Source organism: Cheilinus undulatus, linkage group 4 (genome assembly GCF_018320785.1).
Source record: "Cheilinus undulatus linkage group 4, ASM1832078v1, whole genome shotgun sequence".
Lineage (NCBI taxonomy): Eukaryota > Metazoa > Chordata > Actinopteri > Labriformes > Labridae > Cheilinus > Cheilinus undulatus.
The window spans coordinates 24351971-24379013 of record NC_054868.1 but is presented as its reverse complement, the minus strand read 5'-3'; the positions used below and the strand labels follow the sequence as shown (position 1 = coordinate 24379013).

General features: G+C 39.8%; 1 protein-coding gene across 6 annotated transcripts in view; it reads right to left on the bottom strand.

The window, feature by feature from the left end:
- Positions 1–27043, bottom strand: part of LOC121509041 (nucleosome-remodeling factor subunit BPTF-like) — a 68782-nt gene that overhangs the window by 15099 nt on the left and 26640 nt on the right. For 5 of the 6 annotated variants that reach the window (XM_041786234.1, XM_041786237.1, XM_041786239.1 and 2 more), the window contains 22 exons: positions 26176–26305; positions 25927–26062; positions 24653–24970; positions 22213–24172; positions 18441–18565; positions 16594–16722; positions 16245–16395; positions 15984–16023; positions 15489–15714; positions 15088–15237; positions 11492–11622; positions 10883–10997; positions 10540–10757; positions 9589–9829; positions 9078–9343; positions 7836–7949; positions 6708–6869; positions 6468–6550; positions 2629–2854; positions 2087–2424; positions 1829–2002; positions 1510–1702 (listed from right to left, as the gene is read on the bottom strand). In XM_041786234.1, coding sequence (XP_041642168.1) covers positions 1510–1702; positions 1829–2002; positions 2087–2424; positions 2629–2854; positions 6468–6550; positions 6708–6869; positions 7836–7949; positions 9078–9343; positions 9589–9829; positions 10540–10757; positions 10883–10997; positions 11492–11622; positions 15088–15237; positions 15489–15714; positions 15984–16023; positions 16245–16395; positions 16594–16722; positions 18441–18565; positions 22213–24172; positions 24653–24970; positions 25927–26062; positions 26176–26305 — 5626 coding nt within the window. The remainder of the gene's footprint in view (positions 1–1509; positions 1703–1828; positions 2003–2086; positions 2425–2628; positions 2855–6467; positions 6551–6707; positions 6870–7835; positions 7950–9077; positions 9344–9588; positions 9830–10539; positions 10758–10882; positions 10998–11491; positions 11623–15087; positions 15238–15488; positions 15715–15983; positions 16024–16244; positions 16396–16593; positions 16723–18440; positions 18566–22212; positions 24173–24652; positions 24971–25926; positions 26063–26175; positions 26306–27043) is intronic. The other variant, XM_041786235.1, reaches the window with a different exon arrangement.

Sequence of the window (27043 nt, the reverse complement as noted above, 5' to 3'; positions counted from 1 at the left end):
TTACCAGAGTCTCGATTCTCAAAACTCAAAGTCTTGCATGGTCAAAAACTACTACAGAGAATACAAGCTAATGTGGCTAACCGTTAGCTACCTGCTACAACCACTGTGGGAGTTACTTCAGTCCAGCTCTTCTCCTTGTCAGTTTGTTTGTGGGATGTTTTACAGATGTGTTGTTTCCACAAATCAAAAAGTTGCTCCTCCATTTCTGATGTCCATCTGACTTCATGCTTCAGGTTTACCATCATTGCTACGGCTGTGTTTGTTGTGCTTCCATCTTCAGTCAGCCTGCTTACTGATCAGCTTGGCTCTAGCTGATGGTCTGCAGTCTTTGGCGATCCATTTAGTGATTGCATTGGTTAGCTTAGTTGTTTTTTTGTGGACAAATCCAGGTCTGCTGTTCTCTGCCAGTGCAGCTTGACGACCGTGGCTTAATCTCATGGTGATGTTGGCATCTTTGCTACCACACAACTTTAGTTTTATCTGGGAAGCTGTGGTCACACTTGGTCAGATGGTCACACTTGGTCAGATGATTAATTCGTATTAGTATTTTTTCTAATGTGTTAAGGTTTCCAGATTAATCATGCTGAGCATTAATGCATAAACAGCCCTGATGAAATGTTATATTTTGTAGGCCTGTCCTACATAATGGTCATATTATTCCATGAATCACATAGATTATAGGCCATTTCCAATAAAACGTTGCTCTAGTAATAAAATCACATTTTATTTACTATGTTTTTCCAGGACATTAGTTTCATAAAGGGAGTGAACCTTTATTTTAAATGACTATATCATCTCATTCTATCCAGCCACAGTAGTGACATGGAGCATAAGTTAAAAGCTTTATTTTAAGCTGTTTAGCGACTCAGTTGTTTTTACAAAAACAAAAAAAGACACCAAATAACTATGGAGTGATGCATTTGTTTTGATACATTTTTCAATCTGCCTGTCATGCTTTAATGATGCAGGTTAGGGGTGATAGCAATATGTTATGTAGTTGTGTTTTGTACTCCTATGACAGGTCTGTATGTTTGTCACTGAGGTGCTTGCTGAGCTTTTAAACGTTTGCTCACTGCTACGACACTGTAGCACCTTGAACATCCTGAAGGTGGTAAGCCATCAGTATTGGAGGTTTTGTTTTGTTGGTAGTTGACATACTCTTTTTTTATGGCTGAGGCTCAAGCTTAGTAAAACTAAACGGACGACTGGGGCCAGCTAACAGCTGCTGATACTGTGCCCGTCTTCCTCGCTCACACCCCTGCCTTGTGGAGATCCACATAACATTTTTTAATTCTCCCTGCCTGCTTAATACTCTATCAGTTGTTTGGACAAGAGCCATATTTGACCTAAAAATAGTAGAGAATGGCAGGAAAGCCTAATATCCTACTGTTTTAATAAAATTTACCAAAAAAGCACCAAAATATTGGTATACTGTGCAACAATGTCAGATTAGTAAAAAGATCTACCCTGCAATCATTGTCATGTGTGTCTGTGCCAGTGAAAGTTTACCTGTAAAGAGCGTAGAGTTCTACGCAGGCCCTCATAGTCCTTGTCTGTGAGTGGCGTGAACACCGTCATGGCGTCCTCTGTTGACTGACACTGTGGACACACATATTCATCTATGTGGTTGGCCTCGCTCTGCAGGATGCCCACACAGCGACCGTGGTACCAGTTCTGACAGCGATCACAGCCGATGTAGAACCTGTGACACAATCACAAATGACAACAGATTTTACCTCGTCAAGTTTAGAATCCAAGTCTGATGATTTGTATAAAGCCCACAAACATCCACACCAAACCACAAACACACACTCCTTTTGATCCTTACTGGGATTCGTCGTACGGTGTCTGACAGATACAGTACAGCTCCTCTGTGCTGCTCTCCTGGCCCCGTTTACACTCCACACAGATGTAGTCGTCCATCTTCTTGGCCTCCTTCTCTGTGATGCCAACACAGTCTCCATGATACCAGTTTGTACAAAGGTCGCAGCCAATGTAGAACCTTTACAGAGAAAAAAGATATGATTCAAACACTGCCCTCTTGTTGAAATAATGCATATGTTGATAAATGAGTTTGTCATCTTACTTGGTCTCATCGTAGGGCGTTTTGCAGATGCAGTACAGCTTGGTGTCCTTCTTGGTCTCCTTGGTGCTCGTTGTCACGATCATCTTCTTCTTCTTAGACTTGGCTGATGTCGCCGTCTCCCTCTCCTCCTCCCGTTTCCTCTTGTGAGTGGAGCTGACTGTCGTGGTGAGGTGGTGTTGGGAGGAGATGCTGTGCGTGTGAGTGTGTTGCTGCTGGTTGTGGGCAGCGGCGGCGGCAGCAGCAGCAGCAGCAGCAGCAGCTTGAGCGGCCTGTTGGGCTGCAGCCTGTGCTCTCTCCTTTTCCCTCCTCATCCGCAACAGGTCTCTCTTTAGCTCCTCCTGTGTAGATATATATAGTGTACCTTTATTAACTGGATTTAGACTCAGTTCTGTTAAATGGTTTTAAATGGATGATAAGGTTTCCCACACTATTTGTCACTAATTTCAGACTGAATTTGTAAAGTTACATGCATTCCTGTTTTTTTCTCATGTTTTAGGTTCCTCCTCCATTAAGTTTAAAATCAGTCATTGTTCCTGTCATACCTGGGCCTCTAGCTGAAGCTCCTTGTCAAGAAGAGCTCGCTTCTTCAGGATCTCCATCTTGAGGCTTTCTTTGTGACGGTAAAGAAGCGAGGAGAGCTTGCTAGCATTGGCCATCCTCCTCTTCGCTTCCACCACCTCTTCCTTCTTTCTCCTCTTGGCTGCCTGACGCTCATCCTTGTCAATCCGATCCAGGATGAACTTCATCACCTGGTTGCATACGATCATCCTAAACAGAGACAAAAGAGGTGGAAATAATTCAGACTTCTTTCCTCCAGACTTTTAAACTAAAGTGGAACATAGATACACTCTACATAGAGTAGGAAAAAACAGCATTCAGAGGTGAAAAAAATTGAAGTTTTGCCTAAAAACACAGCTTAAGAAATAGCCTGGCTGAAGCTAATGAGGACCCATGTGAAATAGGACTTATGTCAATTTGCTGTATTTGTAAGGCATACACAACAATCCTGCTGAGAGAGGATACAAGAGTAGGGAGGGAAAGGATTATCACATATCTAAATCTTGAACTCAGAAAGTCACAGAGGAAGAAAGTAATCCCTTTGCTACACCAGTGGGCAGGAGTAGAGTATTAAACCAAACAATGCTTCAATGTTTCAAAAAGCACAACCTGCACAGCTTTTCCCAACTTCAGAAACCTGCAACATGTAAGAAATCTCAGTCTGATTTAAAGGACAATCACTGTTTGTCTCATGCAAGTCCTCAGGGTATTCTGGCAGCCAAGGTCTGTAAGTTTATTAACAACAAAGTGTTCAGACTTGGACACATATCCGTTTAAGCTTCTGATGGTTATATTTGATCAAAAGAAGACAACAACACAAAAACTAAAATATCAAACATTAAATTCATCCATCTTTGATTACTGAATTCTGTGTCTCTTTGTGTAGCTGATTACTTGTGTGAACTATGTGTGCAGAAAAATTTTCCCATGGAGACAACAAGTCATGTAATTGTGCTGTAGCAGTATTTGTGTTGTCCTGAGCCGCTGTTATGGACCAATCACGATGGAGCATAACAAACTCATGCTTTGGCTGATTGGGAGAAGAGCAAAAATATATTTTCCATCAAGAAAAGCTTTCAGTTTGGTTATTTTCTTTTTCTTTTAATAAAGAAATGTGGACCAATTATGATCAAAAACTGTTGCTATGGCTACATCCCAGCTAATTTCTTCACCAGTCACCATTGTTTACTGGCTTGCAGCACAACTGAACCCACAACTTAAATGTAAGGACTTCTTATCAATTAAACAGTACTAAGATGTGATTTTATTAACTAGAAGTGGACTAAAACTATTAAAAGGTTAAAAAAAAAAGAGACTTAAATGCGACTGAAAGCTAAAAGGCATTTTAATCCAAAGACTAAATTTTGTAAAGCTGCCAAAATAAACACTGGTTTAACGTGGAATCCTTCAAAAATCCTGAACTGTACATGCTTTTTCTATCCAATCTGCAAAAAGTAAAATCTACTAGGTATATTTGCCAATTTTCTTGACAAAAGATCTCATTACTCTTACTTTCAGCTGCATTGACTTCAGAAATAGAGACAAAAATATTCTTACAAGATGTAAAAAGCAAAAAAAAAAAAAAAAAAGCAACAAAAAAAAAAACTTTTATTGCAATTAATATGCATGAAAAATCTCTGAAAGTGGATGTGTGATTTGGAGGTTTCACAGTATTAATTTGACAAATACATTTGCGCCATTCTTCCTTTTAGAAAAGTCCATTTTTATAGCTAGGTGTCTTCCAGATGTTGGAGGGATGTTTACTTTCCTGGTGTTTATTTGTGTCAGACTCTGCTTCAGGAGCCGGGGAGTGGAGAGAATGGTGAGAGATGATTAGATAGAGGATGACTGGAAAGCCACATTGCTTTTGTAAACACAAGAGAGGGAACAGGACAGGTCAAGCTCGCAAAATAAAGGAAATCCAAATGTGTATTGGTACAAGGCTTGTGTGTAGGATTCTGTTTTTTTGGAAGGGTAAAACTTCCTTTCAAAAGGAAGAGCATAAAAACCTTCTTCAATACTGACTTTCAGTGTAAATGAATAATTTATAGCTCTGTAACCTCAGTGTGTTCACTTGTGTTTGCTAACATTCACAACTCAGATAGAAAATTGTGGGTTCATGTTCAGCAGCAGACTACTCGACAGGTGTGCGTCTGTGGGAACAGCACACAATGACACGTCCATGGCTGCTGAGGTCGGAGACAGGCCGTGAAGATCCTACACTCAAGTACATAGTGCAAATAGAGTGTGAAAAGCAGAAGAGACTAATGTAACAGGACATGCAAACACATGGGAGGTGATGTCACAGGCAGAGGCTACAGAGCAGTGTTTTGAAGCAAAGGCCAGAGAAAAGGATGACATGAAGAAATGGAAAAAGGACGAAAACAAGCAGCGAGACAGACAACAGACGGAGCTGCAGTGATGTCAGTGTAGTCTGGGTTTGGTATTTCAGGTTTGTGTGAATGGGCACAGTGTTGACACAACGTCTATGGACATAAACACATGGTTGTCAGGGTCATCTGTGGGTCAGAGTATAATCCATCTTTACTATGTGAAGCAGAAGGCCAGGAGCAAAGTATTTCCCCATATTACACTCCTTTCATTTCATTCCACTTCAACCATGCCATCTTTCTTTTTAAAGCTGTAGAGGGTTAACTTGGCTACTATATCAATAAATAAACAACCTAGTGTTTGCATTATTGATTTAAGTATTTGTATTTATTTAAGACCTTTTGGGAGGAGGTAGCAGCAGTAATCCTTATTTAAATCTAATTTATTTAGCCTATTTATTTTAATCTATTTTTTATGTGAAAATAAAAGCTAGGAAGGCCTGAAAACCTGAGCTATCAATGCTGCAATTAAGGCAAGGAAAGTTTACAAGTTTAAAATTAAGGAAAAATAGTTTCTGCCTTGTGTTTGCTTGAATTACTGTAACTAAGATGTACCAAACTGTGACTTCAAAACCGAGGTACAATAATTTACCATTTCTTTCGTAAGACAAGATTTCTAATAGACTTGCATGAGTCTTCTGAATGATCATATATCTACGTTACCCCACTGAAACAGTCTTTTTCAGAAAAAAAAAAAAAACACTCACATTCACTCACATTGGCAGATATGGAGAGAATGCGTTAGTTTCACATGTAAAGGCAAGATCAGGCTATCTGAGACATTACTATGACACTCTAGGATTGTGGGTAATGTAGTGCTGTTGCCTGAGATTGCAATCTGCATGACCATAAACCATTGTTTCACATTAGGGTATTGACGATAAGTTTGCCTTGAATGGTTATGATGATTGCTAATAAGCTTATCTAAAAAGCAGCATAGGCCGAATGATGTGGCTGATAAGGGACAGCTGGAAGGAGGGAGTGGGCATGTCTTTTTTGATGCACCTCAGCTAAAACTGAGTTTAGTTACCCTTTAAGTAATGTGTATAAAAAAAATTAGTAAAAAAACAGGGGTTTTTTGGTGTTAAAAACACAAGCGCTAATAGACTTCTATAGAAGTTTTAACCCTGTAAATCACTGAAGAGTGAGATGCATAGCATTATTTCAATAAAACCCCCATTTGTTATCAGTTTGTCTTTGTGTTTTGTATGTAGGCTCACAGAAACAACATGCAGCTGTTGGTGGTTACACCACCACCAAACTGACAAAGTTGAACAGAGGAAAGCAGAGTGAACCAACAGGTGAAGCGATGGTGTTACAGATCCACAACATTACAATATACAAGATATTATTTCAATGAGAGAGCCCAACTTTAACCCTTTAACAAACAGAGTACATTTTTACAGCCAAAGACAAAAATTCTTGACCCAAACCTCTGATTCTCTTCTCTCTCTGCAGGTGTCATGGTTTTCTTCTGCTTCAGGTGCTCGATCACAGCGTTTTGTTTCATCACCACCTAAAACACAGAACACAGGGAGATTTCATGTAGCCTGCTTGATATAGTTAGTCTGACAGTGGAAGAGGACAGAAACTGTACTACTGATGGCAGAAAAAGAGCAACCCCTGGACCCAAGTGGACAACCCAGCAACAAACAGTACCTGAGCACACTCACCTGTTTCTGAATAATGTCACTCTGGCTGGCTGCGTTGAGTGCTTGCTCTCTCTTTGCTTCTGCTGCTTGTCTCTTCTTCTGCTGTTGCTGCTCTCGGAGCTGATGGATCCTCTGAAGCTGCTCCTGGACTGAAGCTGCCTGAATGGTAACTACATTACCAATCTGTGTGGACAACAGCATGATAATAAACATGAGTTTGAAGACTTCAACCAACGGTGTGATGAGGCTTTAGACTGACTGAGCAGTGAAGACCAGAAAATGGATGCACTAAATACTGCTGTTTTCGTGGAACTGAATTCTGATTAGAGTTGTCACAATACCAGAATTCTGAATTTCATTGTGATACTAGCTAAAATCCAAGGATATCGACACCTGTTTCCATACCACAGCAAAAAATAATGACCTCCTGGACACCAAAACTGCTTAATTTAGCCTATTATTTTTCTTTTTTTATTTCCAACCTGCACATAAGAAAGGTTATTTAGAGAGTAAACACGTCAAGATGTGACATATTGTTCATAGTAATAAAAGGGAAAAATAAATCAAATTTTCCAAAAAATATTGTACGGACCTATCCACAATCAAACATTTCCGCTGAATTGTCATTAATCAATCAGAGGAACCTTGTGCAGTGATTCTAATTTCTGTCTGTAATGTCTATTTATAATATTTAGGTCATTTTATGGATGCCAGTGTTTATGCAGGGCTGTCATCAGTCTGCAGGTTGGGATGTTAAGGGAATCTTTTAGGGACCAGGACACATCGCTGTTTCTCTCCTCTGTGCTAAATCTGGTACCAAGTCATAGTAGTGCGTTCACTGCACCCTGCCAAACCTGGGGTCCCTGCTTTCTACAGCTGAGTGGCAGTATAGATACAGATGCATTGTTTTTTGACAGATTTACCACCAGTAGAGAAATACCATGGATTAAGAATGTCCGACGAAAACTAAATTACATTTTAGTCTAGTTTTAGTCATCTGGACGAAAACTAAACTTACTTTTTGTCAGTTTTAGTCATCACGGATGTGTTTTTGTTAGTCTTAATCTAGTTTTTGTCATGGAAAAAAAGGCTGTCGACGAGTAGTTTCAGTCATAGTTTTAGTCGACAAAATTAACACTGCTGCACTACCTGTCCTCCCTGAGCTGAGGTGGTCCCAGTCTGTTGTATCTGGATTGGAAGTTGAAGTTTGATGTGTTGTGGCAGAGAGCCTCCGGCCTGCTGGGCCTGCAGCTGAGCCAAAACCTACAGACACAACACAGAAGATAGAAATATGTAACCACAGATCCTTCAGTACAGCTTTTATTTAATGACCTCACACTATCTGCTTCGTGACAGGCACCCATGTGAATGCCTATATATAAATCAATTAAATATGAGTGACCTGGGTTTAACAGTTTACATTTAATTATTGTTAAATTTGGTGTATTAGCCGCACTTTACAGAGTTTACATTTTTGATGAATTTGAAAATGATGTGGGAAATAGGGTTGGGATTTTTGGGTCAGTAACTGAAAAATTAGACTTGAAAATCAGAATGAGAAAGAATCATGATAAAATTGAGACTGTGATTCAGCCATGAAAAAAAATTGTGCAATCTGTTTTTCCATATCACCCACTCTGACCTCACACTGAACAAAAACAACACAGCATTCAGCTGGCTGCTCATTTTCAGTGAAGGCTAAGTCATTGGCTAACAACAGACTGTAAAAATATAATCAGTGCTTTATATCATTGTAGAGTTAGGTCACTGCCCAAAACAAACCATGCCCCGAAATAATGAAAAACTTTGACAGTCAAAATTCAGAATTCAGTCCCACATAAATCTTTGTATTTACACAGGTTTACATCAACTTTATTTCTCCGTATCTACTGTGTTCAGACATAATTTTCAGATTTTCTTCACAGGGACTTGTAAGAAAATGGGGTGTATACTGTTACGTAAATAAACCTTGTGGATCACTAGTTTGTCTGAAAACACCCTTCAGTAAGGACAACAGGTGATCGGGGAATGAGGGCAGAGCAAATTACTAATGTACTAGTAAGTCTGTGTCAACACTGCAGGCTGAGAGCTGCTAAGCTATCGTATTATACCTACTAGATGTGCAAACTCCACACAATGATAAAAGTGGAAAACTATGCTGAACAGCATGGAAATCCTCACCCAGGAGGAAAGTTTAAACCTTTCTCCCCATTGGGATATTTCAAAACCAGACTGCAGCTTTTGTACTGGGACAACCTATATTCCAGATTTTACTGTATAAGAGTCATTTTGCCAATTTTTTGAGATCATCTAAACTTCATCTGTTTTGGGAGGTTGGGTATATTAAGCTTAATCATATCGTACATGATGTGTGTGTTTTTTTTTTTTCACCTGTTGTTGTAGACCAGACATGCTGATGAGCTGTGGAGACTGCTGTAGCTGCAGCTGGGCGGTACCTCCATGCGTTTTCACCTGCAGTGACGTTGGGGACTGGATGGGCATGTGAGCCTGTGTCTGAGGGGGTAACTGGCCCTGTGGGGTGGCTGCTGAGGGGGTGCTGGTGGTGGCCAAGGGGCTGGCGCCTGCCTGGATGGGTGCTGCAGCTTGCTGGGCAGGCTGGGCTGGGGCTTTGGTGGAGGCTGAGTTCGGCTGGGTGGCTGGAGAAAAATCAGCAGGGAAAGATGAGGATGGTGAATGTGTCCTAGTAGAAGTCAAGCCAAAGCCATCTATAGTCTTTAGTCATCTTTAGTTTTTGATTTTTAATTTAAAAAACGAAGTTAAAGAAAACAAATCGATTAGACCAAACTTTACAGTTGTTTTGATTTTTTACCTTACAGCTGGTGCACAGCCAGATCAATCAAATAATCTGCTTTAAAATGCCTAGCTGCTTGTTTCTCCATACCTGTGCTTGATGTGGGCGTGGCTGCCGAGGCCAAGGGGGTAAACAGGAAGCGCTGAACTTGGCCATTTGGCAGTGCTGCCTGCATGAGCTGCTGACCAGGTCCTGGGATGACAGTGACGCCTTGAGGTATGACTTGCAGCTGACCAGTGGTCTGGCCCTGACCCTGAACCATCACCGTCAAAGCCTGTTGGGTACCACCGACACCAGCCTGCCGCTCCACCCCTGTTGCTGCCTGCTGCTTCTACGGGAGGTAAAGAAGAGAAGAAAAATATCATTAGAGTGAAACACAAGGTACAGTCTCTTCTATTACGAAGATGAATGTGTAAGTATTTTTTCTATTATTTCCAAAAATACATGTTTTTTTAAACATTCTTACAGCTCATAACTTGGCCGGTCGACTGACCAATTAATAGATAGATATTTTATTTATCCTGAGGGAAATTCAATATTAATACAAAGGTATAAACAAGAAATGGAATATAAGTCTTAAAATATCCCTCCATATTCAAATGAAGACAGAGCCTCATTCACCTTAATTACAGACAAAGACAATAATATATTTTCTTTTTCTACATGATCAACAGTTTTACTCATTTAACATTGTTGGGTCTTGATAATTACTTAACTCCCTTAAAATGAAGTAGGACTGTACATCAGGTCATTTAATCAGCAATCTCTTTTAGTAGTGCTGAAAATGAAAATATTAAGAGTTAATATTATCACATTTTTGGCCCATAATCAATGTGATATTGTTCTCCTGACCTCTTACTGCTATAAATGAAAAATCCTGCAGGGGGAAAGTCATATCCAATGACCGAATTAAGACTAAACCAACACCCTTATCTCTTAACTTACATAACTAAAAATTCAAAAACAAGTAAATAAAGAAAACATAAAGGAACAGTTTATTAATTGTAGGTCTTGCTGTCTTGTTTTGGCTCTCTCTCTAACCTGTGTGAGCTGGGTAAGCTGTGCCAGGGTGAGCTTAACCTGGCCTTGTCCCTGTGCTCGTGGGGTGCCAGGCGGTGTTTGACCTGCAGTCTGCCCGGCTGTGGTGGGGCTGGCTGACCCCTGACCTGTGACTGTGGCAACAGGGCTGGCACCGGATATTGCTGTGGAAACAGCCTGACCACGAATGATCTGCGTCACTACTTGCTGCCCACCCTGACCTGGAACAGAAAAGTGTGAATTACAGAGATGTAGACAATAATGCCAGCATGACCAAGATAGAGATGAAAAACATTGGGATATTCTGTGAGAGGGAGGGTTTTGTGCAACAAGAGGACTATGTTACCTTGCTGGACCATGACAGGAGTACGTAGTATGGTTTTTCCCATTGGTCCTGTCTGCTGTATTGGTGTTCGGATTACTGTCATTCCTGGACGGATCTGAGCACCAGCAGCCAGAACCTTAACAGACAGGTTTTAATGAAGATGTTATCCATTCAGTTTCTTAATTCTTATTTTAATGTTGAAAAATCAGGGAATAAAATAAATCAAGATAAGGTCCTGGGCATACAGGGGGAAGATTTAATGTAATATATTTATAAAATCCTTCTGTGTGATGGACAGCCTTTTTCACATTTAACAAAAAGAACTCAAGGCAATGAATTTTGCCAGCAAGACTGAATGCAAAGACACTGGATTATTTTGGGTTTCTTTAAACACCGGAGAGTCAGGAGTTAAACAGCACGCCAGTTTGTGCCGAATGACTCTGTTCAGTCAAAATTTTCCCTCAACCTTTGAACAGAATCAGAAAATTACAAGCGAAGCTTTTATGCTTTGTATGTAGTACTTGTCTATTATGTAAAATCAATGTGTATAGCGATCGTATCATGGCCTTTGTACTGTGAGGCTGTAGGTAACACCCAGTCCTAGTTAGTACCAGGGAGGGGCAGACATACCTGCTGCTGGGATCCTGGTGTATTTGGCCTGATGTTGAGTGTGGTTGTGCGGGGCTGGAATGTGGTGTAGGTCTGGGCACCGCCTGCTGTGCTCGACGGGATGATACCCAACACTTTCTGCTGAACCACACCTACAGAGAAACAGAGATAAAGAGAGAACAGATGAAAGTTAATGAGAAGAGAGAGGTATGAGAAAACAAGAGACGTGTATAAGATACCTTTTAATTTCATAGATGATAGAGATGAACACCAAATGCATCCACCTACTAAAATCTTTGGGTGCTGATGTGCAGCTGTGCTTGTATGCTTGCATGTACAAGAGAGCAGTCGTGCAGACGTCCCTCACTGACACAATTAATGCATTATTTGCAGTCCTCTCTCCATGCTTGATGGTCAGCTTTTGATCACAGTGATGGTAAATATTAGTTGAGCAGGTAAACAAAATCTTCAAAGGCTCACTGAAAGCTTAGTTGGGTTTCCCCCAACATACCTGAACCCTTCTCATAAATTATACATGAATCAGATCCTAGTTTTGAACTTTAATCTGACAAAGGAAGTGTTTCATGTTTGTCCACCAGGCTGTGTGCCTTAACGAGCTCACGTGAAGCCAGTGGCAGAAATGGAAACCATGAGTGTTGCACTTTTTTCTTCCCTCTCCACCTCTGCCTTCTTGCTGTGGGTTTCTAACCACAAACCGAGCAGGTAAACCTATACATCAAGGGTTTCCCTCTTCAAACAGGGACGTTGAAGCCAGTCGTAGGAGCAAGGGAGTAGCTGTTCTGGTCACACACATCAAACACGCTTTTCTATGGCCTGGCTGTTTGGAGGTGGGGGAGTTGGGACTCCTACACTTTCATTCAAAAAGACGAGAGGGGAAAAAAAGAAACATGGAATCTCACTATAGAGGGCTACCTGTCTGTGAAGCAGACCTAAGCGTAAACTTGTTTTCCTGCCTGACTTCCTTAAGGCCTTCCAAAACAAACAGGGCGTCCAACAGTCATGCTGGATAAATACACGTCCATTAAATGGTTACACTCCACCTGAACTTAAGTTTCTCCTTCGAGGCAACTTCAAAGGCAGGAAAAGTCACTTTCTTTGGAGACTTAGTGAATTTTGTTCTTTTTAACTTGTCATTGCAAAGCTCTATAAAAAGTCGGCTGCATTTAAGGATATTTTTCCTTAACACCAAGATGTGGGTTTTTTTTTGTTGCTTGTAACAATACAATTAATTGCATGCTTTATTGTGTTTTTTAAGCACACTTTGGTAAAGCCACCACAACATTTCTCTGCAGCCACAGTAATGCAACAGACAGCTCTTCGGACAAGACAAAGGTCATCTGCACCACATGTTATCAATCAAATATTTACTCTGTTCACTTTTTCCTTCTCAATCCATAACAATTTCCTTTTTCTGGGGTTCATGTAATTCATGTAATAAACTTCTAACTTCTATATGAAGTTTCTTATTTTCTCTTTTAAAATAGAAGCAGGTCTGTTTTTAAACAGGAAGTCTGTTACTCTTAGTTAAAGAAGGCACACAAATTGCAAAATAAAACATAAACCGTTTCCAAAAAAAAAGGGTGATTTTGAGATTTAATGATGATTAGTAATTAACTACAGAAAGTGGGATTAAATTTGTGATTACTGTGATTATACTGTGATTAAACTGCAGTCAAAATCTTAATATTTGATGTCCCTAGTTTAGACATAAATTCCTCATCAGCTTCTACATTTTTTATTTGATGCACCTAAGAAAAATCCTAAAATCACACTCTTTGAGCCTGTGTTTTGTATTTGCACAGAAGCATATTTCCCGCTTGAACTTTCACACTGAATTTTTTAAAAATGCATTTATTGCATAGTGCATGTTTTCAATTAACTATTTTTTTTGGGTTTGATTTTTACTAAGCCACTTTTCAGTGGAGCATCTCTCCTGACGGAATCAATGTCTCACAATGCAACATCCTCTGATGTGACATGACCAAAGTTTTATCCCAGCGCCAGTACTGACATTTGAAAAGTTCAAATGCAGCTAAATTAAGGAAGTACAAGCCTGATCCTTGGTCTGGATTTAGAGCCTCAGACTACACAAGCTGACCATCCACCAAATCATCTTACCAAAATAAAACTTTTCTTTTAGGTTGCCATGACAATGGGACAACAGCAGACATAACGTTCCAAGGAAAACCAAACAGCTGATTCATGAGGTGTTACCACAATGATTGGCACTAGAGACAGTGAATGGCTGGGGAGTACATGTCCAAAATGTGTTGTGGTAAACCACAGAGAAACAAGAAGCTAACCACCAAGTTAGACTTCATTGAGTTAGTATGAAATTATCAATCAAAAATGTCCCTTCCTCTTTCTTCCTTGCCCAGCCAGTATCCAGTATCAGTTTTGTTTATTGTCCATATGTCTACTCTTCTTAAAAGTCCACTGTTGGACTAATCTGACTCATGAGTGAAATATCTATCTGTTTGGCTACTAACTTTTCCAAATAAGTTCACCCCTTCTTATTTGCTTTATCTGCTTAGTCTGCCTGCTCAATAACTTGAGAAAAGAAAGGAAACACTTACACTAAAGTTACTGGCTAAAAAAATTAACATTAGGCCAAAATCAATACAAATGTTGTGCAAAACTGAGGAGGCCAGCAGAGTTTAGCATGACAAACATCCCCTTAACACTACACATACTCATTGAGAATAGGGATGCATGATATTTATGATATCCGATATCCAATATTTACAAATTTAACTAAGCTTATACTGATACAGATACTGAAAACTGCATTTCAATCTTAAAATGCACCTTACAGTTTATGGAATGAGGATGAACAAACAAAAAATCTTCATCTGATATTAGTCTGGTGGTTCTGCTTGAAAGAGCATAAACTTTTTCATATATACAGATGATATTTACATATTTATTTACATATTCATATTTAGTTTCAGCTTATATAGCCAATATATGGTTTGTAAATATTGGCAGAAATTTTCACATCTGCCAATACTGATTAGTGAATTTTTGGCCAGTGTCTACCAATACCATGCAGACAACACTGCATGCATTCCTAATTTGGATGTATGGAAACCCATGTCTTTGTTAGGACCAGGGTAAAACTAACTGTGACAGGTCTGCAAATGATTCAGAGACCAAATAAAACTTGTGTCTTGTTGCTTCTCTAAGTTGTGGGCCATTAAAAATCTTGGTCAACTTATGTACTTGGCTGAATGACAGTGGCGATGAAGAACAGAGGAGTGTTTTAATTCATATCTAATTTGTCAACTTCAAAATATTAAGGCCAGTGGTGTGTGGCAATAAACATTGTAATGAGTGAAGACAGTCTGAGCTCTTTCAGAGCACCGTGTGCATGGTTAGCCCACCATAGTGCTTACAATAGTATCCAATTAATGAGCCAGAACTAATTTGGCTCCTTAAAATGTCTCAGCTGTGGGTCTGAGCAGAAGGAATGAAAACATAAATATACATACATCCCAAAACTGCGGTGGACGGAGTGAAGAAATGTCCAAACTGAAAATAAGTAATCTTTTCCCTCCGTCTGCCTCTGAGCTGTGAGTTAATAAAACCTGCCTTACCTCCTTGTGAAGTTGGCACGTTGACTGTGACGATCTTGCTGTTGGCTGGTAGCGGCAGCTTGGTGGTCACCACCTTTCCACCTACTGAGGTTCCAGTAATCTGGAAAGTGTTTCCGCCCGATGTGGCCACAGTAGTCTCATTACCTGCTCCTAATAAATAAATTTTAAAAAGATTAAAAAATGTTTTTATTGTTATTAAACAACAACATTTTCTTTGCATCCCACAAAGCAGATTTTAATATGCAAAACAATGTGCATGAACACAATTCTGGCGTCCTTCCTGCTGTCCCTCATCAGCCACATCATTCGGACCAGTTACACTTTAAAGTAAACATTTTTTAAAACCTTTAGGAGGAACAGGCAAACCAGCACAAACTGGCTGTTGGCTTGTAACTCTTTACCTTGTGTGCTCTGACCCTGTTTGACCCAGGTGGCGAACGACTGCTGGAAGTTTTTGTTCTGCTGGAATGTGACAGGGGTGCCCATCTTTGTAGACAGCACCACCTTGGTGGTGGGGGTGCCCTGGCCTGACAGTGAACCCACAATGACTTTGGGCGTGGCAGCAGGAGTTGATGGAGTTCCTGTTGGTGTGGCATTGACTGAACCTGGTTTCTGCTCCAGACGTTTCTGAAATGGCAATTAAGTCAGTCAGAATATGAATATGAAAACAAATAATGACATGTTTGAAGGCTTGAGAGACTGCAGCTACAAAATTACAGTATTATGTCCAGTTTTTAATCAAACAAGATGATGCGTGTAAATCTCAGCTTTTTCTTCCAGCAGACGAAAGTTATAAGCTTCAGTTAAAACATTTTTAAAAATCTGTCTTGTATGATGGATTAATAAAATGTAGAAATTGAAAATGTGGAAAGGTGACCTCACTAAACAATACTCACCTTTGCCTGCTCTGCTGCCTGGGCTTTCTCTTTCTCCACCCTGTGAAAGCAGAAAATGCCACTCAAGCTTAAAAAAAATAATCAAGTAAACATCTTGAAATATACAACAATAAAACAGAACTAGGAAAATGCTTAACCTCATCCAAGGCAGTAAAACTATACCTAAATGGTAAATGTTGTTACACCTAACACCGCAGTCATACCTGCCTCACTTTGACATGTTTACAGATCATTTGTGCATGACATGCCTGAACCTCTGACCTTTCTGAGAAGGCTCTGATCTCCCAGAGGTCCAGCTCCTCCTCAGCCACCCAGGTCTCAATCACCACAGGGCCCGTCTGCTTGGCAGGCTCAGGCTTCTTAGGACGCAAGGCACTGGAGCGCAGCCCCTTCCTCTGAGGAGTGTGGGTCTCTGGGTTTGGGGAAAGATTAAAACATTTAAAGCAGAAGAAATGCTTGAAAATACTCTGCATATCAGACACATTAAGAGTGAATAAATTCTGTAGGATGATTAGTGTTATATCGGTGTTCTTCTTAGAACTGTAATAGTAAAGGATTGATAGAATAAAGGGACAAAAGGAAAAACCAGGAAACAAAAAGTAAATCAAACCTTTTGGAGTCTCAGGCACCCCAAGTGGGCAGATGATTTTGCGGATGCAGTACTCGGAGCGGATACCATATGGTCCCACGTCACGGCGCTTGATGATCTCAGTGGTGGTGATTTCAGTGTCTGATGTCTCTGTAGCAATGAGTGGGGATAGGGCTGGATTGGTACGGTGACGAGGAGGAGAGCCCGGAAAGATGGAGGAAATGCACTCCAACACAAAAACAATGACACCAAAAAAAAAAAATGATGGCGGGGTCTTTTACTGGTGGTCATGTTTTTGGGAACCCAGTATGGGCAGAAACCTCTGACAGCATATTAGGGCCACTCTGAACGTGTTTTTAGTGAAATTTTTGAGATTATAAAGTCACAAATGTATGAGAAACCAAACTCTGAATTTTATCATATTTTTATGAATTTGTAAATTTTGAAAAATAAAAACTCAAACATTTCAAGTTCGTTGAGTCAGAAAATTTTAAACATTATAAAATAAAAAAAATTGTCAGAATCCAGACTGAAAAACAGGGGTTGGTGGATAGCCCTACATAACAAAACCGCTCTTCTAAGTGCAGATGACAATGATAATGCGAGGATTCCGATAGCTCAGTTCCACTAAAAAGTAAAATTTGATCTGGCTCTCACTTTTAGGACTTGATCAAGTGAAATGGTTTCATCTGGTATTATTTCCTTTCTCAAAATCAGCGTTTTTAACTTTATAATCTCAAAGAATTTTCCGATCAGTCAGGACCACTTTGTCAAGAAAAACACATGATTTGCAAGTATACATTCGTTTTTTTACTTTATTAGCAGTTATTAATTTGCTCTTAGTACTGTTATTCATATTTGGTGGTGTAGCTGTTCTAGGATTCCCCTGCCCTTCCACAAGCCTTTGTGGAAAGCATCAAGCAGAAACCATAAATGTTACGGCTGTTGTTCCTACAAGGAAAGCCTCATGCAGGGAGAGATGCAGCAATAAACCCAGAGCAATGACAACAGAATAGCAATGATTAAGTCAGATATAAAGGAGTAGCTGGGGTGGAGGAGGGTTGCAAAAAGCAGCTTGCAGAGAGAGCAGCAAAGCATAGCTAGGCTAGAGCAGTTTGAATATGACAGCATGTGTGCAATTAGCCAATAGCATGCTAAGAGCAAATCAGGTGGCCGTTAGCTGATGAGGGCTTGATTGAGATCAGCTGATTTGGATTATATGGCAGTGCTCAACTCCGTGTCCAGCCTGAACTAACGTCACATGCTTCATTTTTGGTTCTTTGTAATTAATGACTTTTTAAACTCGAGAACATACATACATACATACATACATACATACATACATACATACATACATATACATACATACATACATACATACATATACATACATACATATATATATATATACATATACATATATATATACATATACATATATATATACATATACATATACAAAAAAAAACATATATATATATATGTATAAATATGTATATATATATATATATTTTTTTTTTTTTTAGCAGAAACAATCCTTTTTTAAGAGCAGCCCTAATACACCATCCTAGAAACTAATAAGACACTGAATCAAAGAATTTCTACAGCCTTGGACAAGCTCCAACCAGGTTGTGGATTTTGTTGAAACAACCACACTTATTTTCACAATAAGGTTGAATATGAGTGTAAAAAATAAAAGACTTAAATTAAAATCAAAGAAAGAAACTTCTGTGTCTCCGAAAATATAACATGTAATTGCACCCTTGATATCTAACCTTATATAGAGTATGATACAGTATTTCCCACACTCACAGAGGAAAGGAAGTCTGTTAGTGGAGAAAGTTTGGAGGGGATGGGGAGGCTTATACCTGTACGTGTGGTGCCTACAGCAGCAGATGGTTTGACAGCCATATCATCCCATCTCAGACAGGCCCACAGGAGCCTCAGCATCAAACTCACACCGGCCAGAGACTTCACCGTCTGCAGGCGATACCTGCAACATAACCAAAGGTGAAAGCTTCAATCATGTGAAGTAAATACAAAAGTATGCTGGTACTAGGCATTGATCACGACAATCCTTGATGTACATTTACACATTGCAGAGTATCAACCAAGGTTATAATATAACATTAAAGTGTCCAGTTGTCCCTTTAAATAAATAAATTAAAAAAAGTTAAAGAATGAGCAAGCTCAACCAAACTGTAAATGACCATAACTGAGACAAATCATAAAGTATCAGCTTGTCAGCTAATAACAAAGGCTAAAATTCAGAAAATTTTGTCCCTAATGTATTTTAGCTACTTTTGTGAGCACACAATACAGGTTTTGTTAGTTTTCAATTTTTGTTAGGCCTATTTTTGTTGTAGTTTCAGTCAACTAGCTTAGTTTAAGTTAACTAGTCTTGCAGAAAAAAAAAACATCCCAGATAAGTGATAGTGTTGAGTTTTCTGTGGATACAGCTGCCCTCTTATTTCCACAGAACAAACACATAAACTACCAGTTAACTTTAATAAATCTCTGTATGGGATAATGTATTTTTCTGCCTCAGGCAGGAAAAAAACATTTTAATTCACAAAGTTCAAATTGGAAGCTTCTGCATATTTGATTTGGTCCACTTTAATTTAATAATCTTTTTTGAATGTAGTGCAGTATTCAGAGTGTATAATTATTTGACTGGATGTGATCCATCATAAATAACGTCCTTAAAAGAAATATTTCCTCTGTGAATCACTATGGCTGGGGCTGCTGCTTTTTACAATGAACTTGGCACAAAGTACCCGGTCATTTAAGACATCTTGAACATTCACAAAAACACGATCGTCACTCGGCTGTGTGCGTCAGGTCTGGTAGATTCTCCCTCTCCCATATGTAACCACAGACAGTAAAACATCCCTGGGTTCCAGGGCTGGGTCAGTGAACAGAGGGAACATCCTGACACGTCTCAGCCCGCAAAATGAATCACGGACTCATCTAAACTCTGAGGTCCCGTCAAAATCTCCAGAAGTATTGGTGTCACATCGGGTCCAGAGCCACTGCGACACTCTGAGCCAAAGCCGCAGAAAAGAAAAGATGTAATGAACAAGAGTTCAGCAGGACTTGATATCTACAGAGCCAGCCTTTAAAGTCTCCTGTGTTCATCCACTGATATAGACATGACAGCACATGGTTGTCTCTTGAATAGGCCTCATTTGAAATAATTCACCCTGAAATTGTCATTTTTTAATAAGGGAACAACACAACCCTTATAATTCAATTAAAAGTAAATTTAAGTGCTGACATCAAGAAGATTTTATTAAAGGGAGTAAGAAGACATAACACAATATCTTGTCATGGAATTAATAATAAAATACTTTGGAAAAATATATAGTAAAAAAAAAAAAAAAAAAATCACATTTGTGTAATGTAATTTTCTGTTTTATGTGTCTGAGTTTACAAAGATCAACAAAGATGCGAGGCAGCATTGAGAACATGTTCTCACAGTAAATTTTAATCTTTTATAGTTTTTCCTTGAAGTATGTTACACATTCTCTGTTATTGCATCATTTTCTCTTTTTATTCTTCTTGTTTGTTTGCCTTTTCCCCTGCACACAATGTTAAAAGTCACTTACACTTTGCTGACACATCCTAGTTTGTCTGTGTTAAAGTGTTGTTTTTAACACGGTTATTTAAAAATAAGTAGTTTCATTTTGAACACAAATCACATGAAAGAATTCTCTTTTCTGCTTTAATGCTTAAAAAATAGACTATTTGAAGCCAATCTGACATAAAGTCCAGTATGAATTAGAATAAAATACAGATTTCTACAAAATAGGGGATTAGCATGTTACTCGCCACTATATTTTTTTGTCATGCAATAAATGCACTTGCGTTTTTTATGACCCTCGACCCATCACGTGGTTTTTTGGGATCAGGAAGTGGTGTCTTAGTGATGTTGGTAGCATGTGAGCACACGTGGATAAAGGACAGAAACTTTTGAATGGCAAGTTCAGCTTTAAGATAATGCTAGATAAAACTTAAGATATTTGTTCTTACTACTGTCGTGAACCGAGTTACCTGGAGATTGTAGAGCCTTAAATACCCCATACCATTCACTGGCCAAGCTCACCACCAATGCAAAGGGCTAGCCCCTAGCCAAAAGCAAGCCATGCTGGATTGTTTACAACAGAGGTTGCTGGAGAATTAATTCCAGCCAACGACTGCACTCATGAACTTTCTTAGAGAGCCATTTTTGTAAGTAAAATACTAAAAGGCTCTCTTGTCTGCATGAGAACCTTTCCTATGTGTTGAGCTGCTGAGAACAACAGAGGAGTTAACCCTTAGAAGTCTGAGGCTGGATGTAACTTTGTGGTATTATCCAAAAATGTTACATTAAGGTCAGTATCTCTATCTGTTGTGGCTTATTGGGGCTGAGTTTATCATGTTATGCTCACAGCATATTTTTTGAGCATTCAGTGTCTTTGAACTTAATCTAGAAGTTTCTTTTGACATTATCCGTCATCGTTTTGGGTTGTTGCCATGAACAAACATTTGCATAAAGAAAGCATTTTTGCCCACTTTTGTTGATAAAGGTATTTAAATCTTGAGAACAATATTCCTGTATGGTACAATTAGAACAGATAAAAATGGCGTGATCAATCACAATTAATATTAATTTTCACACTATGTTAACTATAAAAGTTGTGAGATTAATCACAATTAAGAGGTTTCATCTCTTGACAACGCTGCATTAACACAAGTTCGTTTTGTTACTTAAAATCTGATCCACCTTTAAGTTGAAAAACCTCAAAAACTGTCATCAATGACTGGTTTTGCATTTCAGAGGCTTTCTCTTGTTTTTGACGTTCAATTATTAATATACTGTGCTTATTAATCGGTCTATGGGCATATCTGGCAGTACATTGGAGCTTTGCTACACTGCGCTAAGATGGTGATTTGTCAAGGTGATGCTAGTTTCTCTTAAATGTCAGACTTAGCCATGGCCCTAAGCATCAATTTAGAATAAGGAGGCTGGTGCTCTACAGAGGAAACGAGATCCAGACATGAGGGAGTGAGTATGAATGTAATGGATGGGAAACGTTGTAAAGCTTACTGTACAGCTGTCATGTTGCTGCCATCGTTTTCTCTGGTGTTTTCGGGGGCAGCCTTCAGTAACGACCCGTCTTCATTGTGGTTGATCACATTTCTTCTTCCTTTCTTGAAAAATTTCGCTAATATCTCTCTAACACTGAAGACTCCTCTCTCAGATTGGATGAAAATGTGCCTTAGTCAAAGTGCTGTCTAAAATTCAAGACCTCACACTGGTAACAACCAGACTTTTTAAGGCCCTAATTTCCAAAAGTCCAGAGAAAGACTTTTTAAGACTGAAACTGTTTCTAAGGCATCATTTATGTGTTAAAAATATGGATATATCAATAAACAAATAAATGCCCAAGACTGATCAAATATAAACGAAAGATACCAACAAAGAAAAGTAAAAGCCACTTTTCCAGGGAATTTTTTTTCTGTAAATATGACCAATAATAAAACGAGTATGAAGAGGACTCCTTTCACTGGAAGGGCTTCTGACAAGAAGGATGAAAACTGTACAGAATTTCTGTTTTTTTTATGTGGATGAGAGAAGTACAGAGAACCTAAACTCACCTCCAGGTGATGCCAAACGTGGGCCTGGGTGAAGGGTAAGGCCAAATATCCAATGCCGGTTTGGCGTTGTAGTTAAAAATAGGCACCTCGCGGAAACCACCTCTCCTCCCCAGCACCCTCAGGTCATCATGCGGCAGCACAAAAATACTCTTGCGTTTGCTTTTGGTGACAAACTTGCGGTAAGAGGGTAGAGCAGTGTCTGAGCGTGTCTTCTTAGTGCGGGAGAACTTTAGGAGGTGGACGCGGCCTTTTGTAGACGAATAATCCTCTGTGACACTTGACACCAGGGTTTCTCCCCTGATATCAGTTGCTGACTTACTGACAGAGGTTGATAGCTTCTCTTCATGTGTCACTGTTTCACTCTGGCTATCGTTTGACTGCCCATCAGAGGAGCAGGTTTTGGTCACTGTTGTTTTAGTCATGGTGGTGAGAGTGGATACAGCGCTGCTCTCAGTCATCCTTGTCCCCCCTGGTAGATCCAACGCCACCTCAGCCATCCTCATCTTGGTGGAGACAACTGTTGTGGTGGTTGTGGAGGTCGTTGTCACCTGGGTGATGATGGTCTTTGGTGGTTTTGTGGTCCCGCTGTTACTGTTCTCCTCTGCAAAGTCATCACTAAGGCTAGATTCCTCTGGTGAGGGTATAGGAGACGGCGCCATTCTGATGATTTTGACCACAGAACTGGGTTTGGATGGTGAAGTGCTGTCGAGCTTTCGAGTGTCCTGTGTATTCTCTCCAAGTGCTTCTATGTTGTTCTGCAGCCTCAGCACCTTCACTGGAGGTTTGTAGTCCTGGTCTGATAGCAGTATCTTGCTCTCAAGAGTCCGTTCTTTGACCTCTGTACAATCATTCACACGAGCTACATCCCCGTTCACTAAAGGCTTCTGCTGCAGGCTGTCATTCACTGAAGCATCCAGCCCTTTGTCTTCAGCTTTATCGAAATTGTTCACTTTGAGCTGAGAGCTGTGAATAAGCATGCCATTGTTTGAGCTCACTACAGAGTTGCTCAGAGTGCTTTCACTCTTCAGGTCATCATTACCATTTACCTGTAGGAGAGGAGAAGCAGGCTCATGAGTGCTAACACCGTCTGTTATACCTTGGTTCTCCTCTGGCCCCATCCCATTTTCCTCTGCACTAAGAGTTTCTTGGTTTTGCTGAAGTTTGGATGTGTTCGGATTCTTTTTTTGGTCAAGAACACCTGTTGAAGTCCTTAAAGGCTCCAGTTTTAACCTGGTGTTTTCAGTATGTGCAGCACTGGTATCATCTGATGATACCACAGCTGATTTCTGCTCTAAAGAGCTGTGATTCCCCCCTGCATTTGTTTCCATTACATCAGCCTGTTTAATCCCCTCTTGCAGTGAATTTGTTTCTTTTGGCCCAGTAGTCCTTTCTACCAAGTCTGCCTCCAACCCCTGTGTTGACGCCAAATGTTTACCTGTACCTGTATTGCTACTGTCTTTTGGTGTAAAGCCCAGAGCAGTAGAAGGAAGAGAAGATAGAGGAGTGGTATTCTCATCAGTAGTTTTAGAGAGTTCAGACTGACTCTCCTCTTCTCCTACCAGCCGTTCGCCAACCTCCTCTGGCCCTGCAGTTTGTGTTGTTAAGGGATTCTCTGTCACTTTCACAGCTTCGCCAAGCTGTTTCTGTGTGAGATTGTGAGGTCTGAGAGGTGACCGCGGTCGAACAGGAGTGCTCATCGCCGGGGTTGAAAAAGGGGAAGCTGTTAAAGGGGTCAGAGAGTTGGATGCAGACACCTGCGGCCTCTGCCTCTCTTCAATGGCGTGCTGCTTCACCCGTCGCTCAAGCAGGCCGTCCAGCTTAGAGGATTTGACCTTCTTCTTGTAGGCGATGCGTGTGAGGAAGCCTTTGCTGACATCCACGACATCGTAGTTGAAGGGTCGCGAGGTTTCCTCTGCAGGGTCCTCCTTCATGGTGGCCCTTCCCTCCTCAGCACTGGACCCTGGAAAAGCATCACACAGAATGTCAAGTCTGCAGTGGCATAAAAATTAAATGCCATACATCCCATTTACAAAATCTGTCATCAAATGATTGAAGATAAGAAAACTAAATGCTTTTTATTATAGGTTCATGATAAGGCTGGGCAGAAGGTGCAATATTTCTTTAACCTGGGGTAATTGTCAAATTACAGGTTAATGAATCTTTTTGCAGTAGAGATGTCATGCTCTATGCATCATCCAAACATTCAAGAGTGAATTTGTTTAGAATAGTTTACAAAAAAATCCTTATTTCCCTTTCCTGTAAATGTTTTTTCTTAATCAAAATGAGAATGGCATCAAAATGAAAATTTCCTTCAATACAATAATTCACATCAAAATTACAATTTAAGTCAAAATGATCATAATTACAAATATTTGTTTCAAAAACGTTCAGCCCTAGTTCAAAATAAAGCAAAAATCAACGATGCTGTTTAAGACTTAACCACACTCTGTCGTACTTTGCTCTTCATCTAATGGAGTGTCTTTGGGGTCCACCTCCATCTTTTCAGGTGATTCTTCCACCAACAGTTCCTCAGACTTCTCCTCAACACCTGTCCAGTCTTTCTTTTCCTTCTCCGTCCTCTCATTGGACTCCAAATCTTCAACAGACGTCAGATGATCCCCTTCAGGCCTGGAAAGCTTTAAAGTTTCTTCATCCTTTTCCTCACTATTGAAGACTGCGGCTTCCTCTGCTTCTGGTGCAGCTATGCTGGGCCGACAGCTCAAGTCTAGAAGGCTGCATTTCTTTCCAAGTTTAGCATCTTTGGAAATGAGAAGACAAGAGATCATTGGACAGATTAGTTTAAAAGCACCCAAAGCTTTCAGTTTTCACCATCAATCAGTATATTTCTTTTAGAAAAAAAGAAAAACTTTATGAAGTAAAGTTAGAAATAATTATTGTGCAGCCTTCACTTTTTTACGGCATCAAGAAATTGTTCTAAACAATGCAGCTCTTCTGCAGCAAAGCTTAGTAACCTGGGGCTATCAAAGTTAGTGCATTGATTTTGATTAATTGAGGTCCATATTAGGTGGATAAAATTTTCTACTGGTGATAAATGGCATGCTTTATTGCCCCTTTAAGCACACTTTGGTTAAACCACTGTAACATCTCTCTGCAGCCACAGTGTGATGTAAATTAAGTCCACTATGCTCCCTAATGTCTCATTTCACTTTGAAAACTCACAGACAACTCAGTGTGCAAGTACAGTCCATGTTTTCTAAAGCATTCACCTTTTTCTTTTACCTAATTTACCTTTACAATCTAGAAGTAGTTCCTTTTACCACTGTTAAGTTCATGGAATAATCTGAAGCTTCCCCAGATTTCCTTATTTTCTTTCAAAATAAAAAGCAGGTTTTTATCCAAACAAGAAGTCAATTACCCTTGGTATAAGACAGTAGAAAAATAAAAAATGAAACAAAACTGTTTAAATCATAATGAAAAATTCTAATCATTTGACAGCCTTTCTATAAATACACAAAAATTCTAATTATTCAAATTCTTAGTTTAGCTTTCTGATCAATGCCACTCAAACAAACTGATATCCATGAACAACCAAAGAAGGGGCTTGACTGATACCACCCATCACAGAGAATCATATGGTTGACATCGCTGAACACAAAACAATTTACCATCAGAACAAAAATAATCAAATTAGGAAAGCCTAAATACAAAATTATTATTGATCCTATTTCCAACCCACAGATTCCCTCTACAGACCTTCTAGTTCTTTTCGATAGTTGGCGTTGGTGTTGCCAGGAAGCCTGGGGACAAATCTCTGCACATAAGTCTTGCTGACCCAACTCCAACCACCATAACCCGTAACACGATACTCCTCTCCTTTCTGCTTCCACACCTTCATCCAAAACAAGAAAGAAGAGAACAAATCAGGAAAACAGGGAAAAAGAAACAGCATGCATTAATATATTCATCCATACATGTTAAAAAACAAATGTTGGGAGCCCTTACCTGGTGTTTAATTGGAAAAGTATATTTGACCCAGGTTGCCTGTTGCAGCGTCTCTTCATCCTCCAGCTTCTTCTCCCTCTTCTTGACTTTCTCCTTTTCCTCTCGTTCAATGGAAGTCATGCGGTTTAACCTGGAAACATATTGTTTTAATCTGGCAATCAATAAAACCAGCCAAAATTTGTGTTTAGTATATAATGCACAGTGAAGATTGAAAAGTTGTTGCTTGTTAGGAATCTCATGTATGAGATGACTTTATGCCAAACACCTGGTCCCAAAAGCATGGCACTGAAACATACAAGGCATGGTGGTTTTAAATGTTCAACTGAGGAAATGAACATAACGAACATTAAGAAGCCCATTCACCCTAGATTAAAACATGTACTTTATAATGTCTAATTCTCCCTGATCTTCCTTATACATCAGTGTTATAACCTGACACTCCAGATGGATTTGTGTCACACATCCATCTGGAAAACCTCCCATAGACAGGGTTTGGGAAAGGGCAGAGCCTTTGAAAAAAAACTCAGAGGGTGATTGGGTGAATGTTCTGTCTGTCACATCTTTACAGACCAATCAGAGCAACAAAACACATCAACGTCGAAGGTAACAGACAGAACTCTGCAGACTCCCCGAGTATTGCTAGATTTGCAATCAGCCTCATCGTAACGCAGGAGTTGACTGGTTGAGTAGTAACGTGTGACTAGTGCAATCCTGAAGACAGGAAAAGCTGGGCCACTTAAAACAAACTGCTGTTGAAATCTTTTAAAGCAGCCTGTTTGGAAGGGAAACAGATTCTCTGAGTATTTACAGTAGGTCCAGCTGCAGGGGGGAAATACACTAGTGTCCATCCACATCAATTATGATCTCT